This window comes from Penaeus vannamei, chromosome 14 (assembly GCF_042767895.1).
Source record: "Penaeus vannamei isolate JL-2024 chromosome 14, ASM4276789v1, whole genome shotgun sequence".
Taxonomy (NCBI): domain Eukaryota; kingdom Metazoa; phylum Arthropoda; class Malacostraca; order Decapoda; family Penaeidae; genus Penaeus; species Penaeus vannamei.
The window spans coordinates 96,892-105,000 of record NC_091562.1 but is presented as its reverse complement, the minus strand read 5'-3'; the positions used below and the strand labels follow the sequence as shown (position 1 = coordinate 105,000).

The window sequence follows — 8,109 nt, the reverse complement described above, 5'->3', positions numbered from 1 at the left end:
GCAGGAAAAATAGAAGGGGATATCATAGTTGAAGTTTCCTTAATTTCATCAATTTTATTGATTCCATACTATACTGTCAATTATGATTGTCTTGCACTAAAACTGTATTGAATAGGATTGCATCAAGTGATGTCATGGTCACTGCACTTTGGCAAAGACAAACCAACCTCAGATATGCATATTCTGAAAAGATAGAGCATAGGCTGATTCCTTATTTGACAATAAATTGCCCAGGCAGTTTACAAACTCTTCTGTGTCAAAATCTATTGCTGAAGCATGAAGTTTTGGTGCCATGGAATAGCCTAATGCATAGATTAGTAAACCTTAATGGACTCTGAAGTATTTTGTACATATTATTTTTTATACTTAACAGGGTTGCTGTATGTAGTCTGTTCTCTATTACTATTACAACAGTTTTTCAGTGTTTATGCAGTTCTGTTCATATGGTAAATATTGTAAATAATTTTATTTATTTCAGATTGTGACACTCAATACTCATAATCATGATATGATAAGAGGCATATGATACTGTAAGAAACTTTTCAATTTATTGTTAACAAACTATACTTTATATACATTTTGTTGGCATATATATCTGCCATGTGTAGTTTCTATAAGAAATATAGATTAATTTGCAGATAAATGCCAAAGATGTGAGGCAAAAAAACAAACAAAAGCCAAAATGATTTTGCTTCATAAATGTTTTTTTTTACAACACTGTATTCTCTTCCAGTGCCAGTCATCTTTAAAGAAACTGTTTGATAGCTATTCATCACTTTCAAGATTTTTGGAGCTCCCTGGTCAAACTAGAAGGAGAAGACAACAGTTGTGTTCATTGTGAGACATGTGTGGGCAGACCTTATGATGACACAGATTTACATGTTTTGTGGCAGAAAATTGCAGTATTGAACACTCAAAGGACCTCTTCCTGTGTAAGTTCACTGATTTTAAATTTTCCAACATTGGGACATTTTGTAATTACAGTGTCTGAAAATATACAACTAAAAGTAAATTTCATGGGTACTTGAAGTGCAATGTTTTTATAGTATATTATGCATATATTTTGTGTTAAAGTTTCTTATTACTTGTTTCTCTTGTATATTTGTGTATGGTATTGGATTATCTATAGTTTACCATAGAGTTAGAATACCCGTTTGAATATAATGATAGTATTATGTATGCATTTCTTTTAATGGATACTTATTTTAGTTGATTCTGTTTTAAAATACAATACATGAACAAAGATTTTACAGTCATAACCTTCAGACTCAATTAATGCCGCATTGTATCTTGTTCCAAGTCAGTACAGTAGGCTTAACTCATATGCATACCTTTTATTTATGCTATTATTTATGATTTATATTTTTATATTTTACTTGTATTAACAGTTAGGAAACTTTAAGTCTTATTGGAATATTATTATGACTCAAGATATAGTTTAAGTAAATATGTTAATTTCTTTTTCTCTTTTGCAGAATGAAATAGTTTTATTCTAAGCTTGTAGTCTTTGCAATGAGGAGATCTTCTCTTTGGAAGGAGAGGAGAGAAGAATGAGCTTATCTTTTGAAATTTTGTGTAAGTACAAAATGATGAAGTGAATTTTTGTATCTGCAAATAATTATCTGCAATGAGTCATGAAGTTCTGTAGTTAGCAGATAATATTTATTTATCAGGCAAATACATTGTTTACATTTTTTAATCCAGTACCACCAGGAACCTGTTATCTTCACTGTAGTTTAGTTTTATGAAATGTGTTTACATTGGTGTTGTTTCTTTATTGATATCATTATAATGTTTTTAAGAATGCTAATAGCAATATAAACAAAACCCAAAAATCAAGTAGAAAGGTAAACTGGTGATATGGGTAGGACTAGTCATTTGTTTCTTAGTGACTCGGCAATTATGGTGCTATGAAAATGTAAACTAAAGTGGGTATGGTATCTATATACATACCATCCTAGGTGGCAAAGGATTGATATTAAAGAATTTAATAGGTAAATAATATCATAGAATTTTCAGATGATTATGTCTTGTGTAAATTTCTTATATGTTTTCCTTAATGGGACTGTCTGCTGAGTAACCTATATGTGACTAGTTATTCGCTCATAAAATGATAACACATTGAGATTATGATTATGTAAAATGATTGTAGACCACATGATTGTGTTTCTTTTAAGCTATAGTTTTTAAAGTTATTCTCCAGGAGGGTTAATGGCCCCCTCCAGAAACTAAAGATGTGCATAATTTTATATAGGTCATAAGGTGTAGAGTAAGTTATACAAAACTTAACCATTGGTCAAAAAGACATAAAAATAATATAAACCTACTAACCTACTATTTTTATTATTATATTTTAGTTTACAGTACTAATGTTATATTTAAAAAAAAAGAATATGTACAGTGCATTAGAACTTGATATTATTTAATTAGTGGTTTGTTATATAAAATAAAATACAGAAAGAAGTGGTGTAGAAATCCACATTTTAGGTACAATTAAAGTTACAAAAATATTAAATGTATGTAAAATTTTGGTGTGTAATTGAAAGTTTATTCTCAATAATAGGGAAAAGAATATAATCCTATATTGGTAATAGATTAGGGGGGATCACTTGGCCCATTCAGCAGTCACTCCTTTACTATTTGTGTTCTATAGTATATTTTTCATAAACTCTAATCTTAATGCATCTTGAATGATTTAGCAATACTTAATATGACTAAAACAGACCAATAGTTGACCTAATGTATTTTAAGAACATGTGATGTGATAGCTAACATCAAACAACTGAGACATTTTGTATGTTGGTATATTCTTACAGATTCTGCAAGAGAGACTTCAAGTACAAAAAAGGCCTTAACTTTTGAATTCCCTAATGACTTTCTTTGGATTTTCCTCTTGTTTTTTTGTTTTTGATTTTGTTTTTTGGTATATCTATGAATGACATTCAGTTACATGGTCAGACATTAATTAACTCTGCTTAGGCTTTCTTTATTAATCTGTTTCGCCTACAATACTTTTCTTTAATAGTCTGTTGGTTATTTAGAACGTCATCCTGGATGCAGCACACATCGCTGTATTCCTTTCTTTATAATTTTCAGTGAAAGATCTGAATACAAAGTTGGAGGAATACAGTGTTAACTTTTGCATATCTCAACTATAGTTTTGCAGAAGAAAATTAATTGAGTATTCAGCATTTACTTCTGATGTGTTGTAGTTCTTTGTTTAGAAGAAAATGTGTTGATGCATAAGTTTTGTAAAGATATTTTACATTTTGAATCAGAAATATTATATAGTAAAATCTGAGAAAGGTAGTAGAAGCTAAGGAAAATAAGATATTATTTCTGTTGCAGGGAGAATGTGCTGAAAGTTTACAAGTAAAGCAACATGAGTAACATTGCAAGGCTTGAGAAAGACAAGCGGCGTGCAGAGAATAAAAATAACCTTAAAGAGGTCGCTAGTTTAGCCAACCTTCTAGGGCAAGAGCTACAACAGGCAGGAGACTATGATGGCGCACTGGTCCAGCATCGTGAGGAAGCAGCCTTGTGTGAGGCTCTCGGTGACACCATTGGTGTGGCTGTGGCACAACGCCGCATGGGGGAAGTGTACAGTGAGATGGGAGAATGGGGAAAAGCACTCCATTACTTAAATAAATACTTATCTCTTGCCAAAGAGGCAGAAAGTTTAGTGGAAGAGCAGCGTGCTTATGCAACCCTTGGTCGGACTCACTTGCAGAAAGCAGAGGAAGCAGGATTGAGGGGTCAGGAGGAGGACCAAACAAAGGCTTTGACAGAAGCAGAGAAGGCTTTTTTACGTTCCCTTTCTGTATGTGAACGCCTCAAAGGAGCAGTTGACTCTCAGGAGCATAGCCAGATGCGGTGTCGGCTTTACCTTAATCTTGGATTAGTTCTGGATTATCGAGGAAATGCTAAAAAGGCACGTCACTTCATAAGCCAAGCGCTAGATTTGTGCACCAATAACAGTCTTCACGAAGATGCACAAAGATGCCATTCAGCGCTTGGGGTTATCTTGCTACGAGAAGGCCTCCTGACAGATGCCCTTCAAGAGGGTCAAAAATCATTAGCTTTGGCAGCCAAACTTCACAATAAAAGTCTCCAGTGTGACTGTCACTCATTCCTTGCACAGGTCCATCTTGCTAATGCTGACTATGAGGCTGCAAAAAAATGCTATCACAAAGCCTATAAACTGAAACACCCTGACCTTGAAGATAGGGAAAGAATTGAGAAAAATTTAAAATGTGTTGTAAGTATGTGTGTAGCTGAGGACTCTCTAGTGATGATGGGAGATGGCACTGATGAAGAAAAGATAAAATTATATGAAAAACTAGGTGATGGGTCAGCCCATTTGGGATTCTACACTAAAGCAATTGAGTATTACCAAAAAATGTTGGAGTGTGCTGTCCGTGCGAACAAAAGCCCTTCATTTCTTGCTCCTGTATATTTGTCTCTTGCTCAAACATATTCTGATAACAAACAGTTTTTGGAGGCTAAACAGTATTACATAAAAGAATATGAAGTAAAGCTTCAAGAAGATACTAGTGAAGCCTGCAAAACTTTACTCACCATTGCAGATGTACGAGAAAGGCTTGGAGAAAAGTATGATACACTCTCAGATACCTATCATGAAGCTAGAGCATTAGCTGCTAAAGACCGCAATCCAAAACTAGAGGTTTATGTGCTGCGTTTGTATTCTTGCCTTTCTGGTATCCCAGAAGATGTAAAATGTGAGCTCAAAGAACAAATGAATGCACTGGCAAATGAAAATGATTTAGATCCAGAAGCAGACTTGAGTGACGAGGAAGAAAATGAATGTGAAGATGAGATTGACTTAAATCTTGTCAACTTTTCTGACAGTGAAGATGACCAGGAAAACTTTGACAGGCCTAGGCAGTCACGTCAGAAGAAGTCTCTTGTGGTAAAGAGAAATGAGAAAGGAGAAACCCCTTTGCATAAGGCTTGCATAGATGGGAACCTTACCATGGTGCGGAAGCTCCTACAACAAGGCCATCCTGTTAATCCTCGTGACAATTGCGGTTGGTTGCCCATCCATGAAGCAGCCAATCATGGTTACTATGATATCATTCTTGAACTGATAGAGGCTGGAGCGTGGATTAGTGATCGAGGAGGAAAACAGTGTGATGGTATCACACCTATACATGATGCTGCATCTTGTGGAAATATTGAGATTGTCAGACTTCTTATGAACAAAGGGGCCTCAGTCATTGCTAAAACTGATGATGGTGATACTCCCTTGGAAAGTTTGGTAAATTACAGAAGAAGAGCAAAACTTTCTAAAAGGGATGAAGAGGAATGCATTAGACTTGAGACAGAGCTGAAGGAAGCAATGAAACGTGCTGGGCACAAAATACCAGCCAAGGCTTCCGACTCCTCTCCATCAGACCGCTTTAGCCCCAAGGAATCCCAACCGCTGAAAAGGAGAGCAAATTCACATGCATCTCTGTCTGGGATAGAGGAAGTGTCAAGACCAAGAAGGTTTAGTGAAGAAAAGACTGATAAGAGTAAGCTGAGTTCTAGACTGGGCTTTGAAGAAGAGGAAAGTGAAGGGATACTGGATGATGAGTTACCTGACCCTTGTGCTACTGGTAGTAATGCTGATGAAAGACCATCAAGTGCATTTTCTCAAGGAAATCCAATTGAAGCTGATATTGAAGAAGACTCAGAAGAATTTGTTAATCCTTTGCTTATAGATTTACAGGAGCCAAAATCAGCAACAGGAACTTACCTGAGTGCTATTGAGAGTGTGGGCAGTGCTGTACGTAGAGCTGAATTCCAGAAGAGTAGCTTATCCCTTCCAAAGGATAAGAAGCAGGCGCTTGTGACTGATGAGGAGGTTGTAGATGATTGGTTAGATGATGATCTCGGTATATTTTCCAGAAAAAGGAAAAGGGTAGAGAAACTTGAATTTGAATACAAGGAACCCAAGAGGGAACGTAGAGTCCTGTCAGAAAAGAATTCATCAGAGAGAATATTAAGTCGGACTAAAAAGGTCCGTCAGACAAAGTTGACTTCGATTGTACAGAAATATCCAGAGGACATCCATGATGGAAGGAACAGTCCTTGCACAGAAGGTGATTACAGCTTGAGTGACATGAGAGACAGTCCTGTAACTACAGAGACCAGCAGAGCAGTTGATTCTCCAGCTACAAGTACCCATGAGAGTCCAATCACTCCCAGCAGTACGCAAAGTACTATGAGTGGTGGTGCCTTACGTCTCCGAGTTCGAGTTCAGAATCGTGTCTTATTGGTGCCAGTAGCTGGTGCTGGACAGAACCGGACAGTAAGTTGGCTAGCAGAGGAGGTAACACGCAGGTATTACCAGCTAGCTGGATTACGTCCCCATCTTACGCTGACAACTCAGGATGGTGCTGTCCTTGATCCCAATGATCCAATATCTCTTGTGCTACCTATGGAGATGTCAGAGTTGCAGGCACAGGTAACAGGCTGGGACTTACCACCTTTGCCTGATCGCTATAGCCAAGCATGCCAGGCTCTTGGCACCGTCCCTGTTTCGTCAATCTCTTCCATCTTGCACCGCACAGAAGCTTCAACCAGTCTTGATCTTAAGCATGTAAGGCGAATCACAACTCTACAACTTCAGCCAGTTCTCAGGGCCATTCAGTGCCAGCAAAGCTTACGAAGTATAGATCTGTCACATTGTCGATTGGGAGATGATGGCTTCCGCCACTTGATAGAAGCCTTGCAATCCTTACCATCACTTGAAGCTTTACACCTGAGAGCTGCAGCTGTGACTACATCAAGTTTTGTCACACTTACAGAAGCCATAACTTCTGGAGAAGTTCCACTAAAATGTTTGACATCATTAGACATGAGTTATAACACACTTTCTGGAGTTAAACTTTCCCACATAGGGATAGTTTTAAGCTTACCATTACTCACTAGTTTGATGTTAAAACACTGTAGTATGTCACTTATTGGACAGCAACAAATATCTTCAATATGTTCAGGTTTAAAAACATTGTCACTTGATTATAACATCATAAACAGTGTGTCCCTTGCAAACTTGCTATCTTGCGTACCACAGGTGTCCAATCTGACCCTCAGTGGTGTGAGAAGTAACCAAGAGGCAAAGAATGACTCCAGTGCACGTTTGGGTGTTGCATTATCTGGAGTCCTGGGAGCTGGAGAACAGTGTCTTTTGCAACAGCTGGACCTTAGCTCTTGCAACCTTGCAGATGCTGACCTCGAGGATATCTCAGCTTACCTATATCGTTGTCCATTTTTGACCTCCATCAACTTGGCACACAATCCAGGCCTCACATCATCATCTGTCAATGCTCTTCTTGAGGAACTCACAACAAATCTTGTTCTTCCACTCACTGATCTTAGCATCCATGGTAATAAGAACTTCCCAGTGCAGGTGTCGGCAAAGATTGCTACAACTCTAAGACACAAAGCAGCAACAAAATATCCTTTGAAAAAAATATCAATTTCAAGCATGGACAGCAGTTTACAGTTAGAAGACCTTTGGAAAGCACAGCATCAGAAAAAAGCCAGCGTAAACACAGTAAGCGGTGAATTATTTCTTGAATGTGTTGAGAGCTGAACTTTGTGTTATTGGAGTTGGACATTTTTAAAATGTTTTATAGATATTTTATGATATAAATGTTGTTATTGATATTTACTTGATGTTTTTTATTGAATTATCCTTGTTATATTGGGACATATTGTTTAGGATTGGTGTCTGTGTTAGTCAATATTTTTGGGGAGATTCATGTTAAATTATTTATTATGATAAAATGGGATTTCAAAAGAAGGACAGCAGCAGCAGTTTCTTAGCTTTTTTGTGTTATATATAGATTATTTTATTTTGACAAGCACATGCAGACACGCGCACACCCACCCACACGTGTATGTGTGTGTGAGACCGTAAAAACGACCTCCTTGTCTGTGCAGTGGCAGTACAGTGCTACACAATTTCTATCAAAGGCCAGCATAAATCCTACACCAAAATTGACAAGATTAGCTTCCGTAGCCATAACCTTCCCAATGAAGTTTATATTAGTGGACTGTCCTGCCCAGACCAACTATATGGACCCCTTCCTTGTCAGTGTC

The 8,109-nt window shown here is 37.2% G+C and overlaps 1 protein-coding gene across 4 annotated transcripts in view; it reads left to right on the top strand.

Annotated features, from left to right (window-relative positions):
* The window catches only part of LOC113805748 (tonsoku-like protein), an 8,381-nt gene extending 707 nt beyond the window's left edge, over window positions 1-7,674 (top strand). For 2 of the 4 annotated variants that reach the window (XM_070129535.1, XM_070129536.1), the window contains exons 2-5: window positions 479-530; window positions 734-932; window positions 1,476-1,575; window positions 3,349-7,674. In XM_070129535.1, the coding sequence (XP_069985636.1) occupies window positions 3,383-7,600 (4,218 nt within the window). In that variant the 5' untranslated portion in view covers window positions 479-530; window positions 734-932; window positions 1,476-1,575; window positions 3,349-3,382 and the 3' untranslated portion in view covers window positions 7,601-7,674. The remainder of the gene's footprint in view (window positions 1-478; window positions 531-733; window positions 933-1,475; window positions 1,576-3,348) is intronic. The other 2 variants (XM_027356806.2, XM_027356805.2) reach the window with 1 other exon arrangement.
* Window positions 7,675-8,109: the final 435 nt, after the last annotated feature.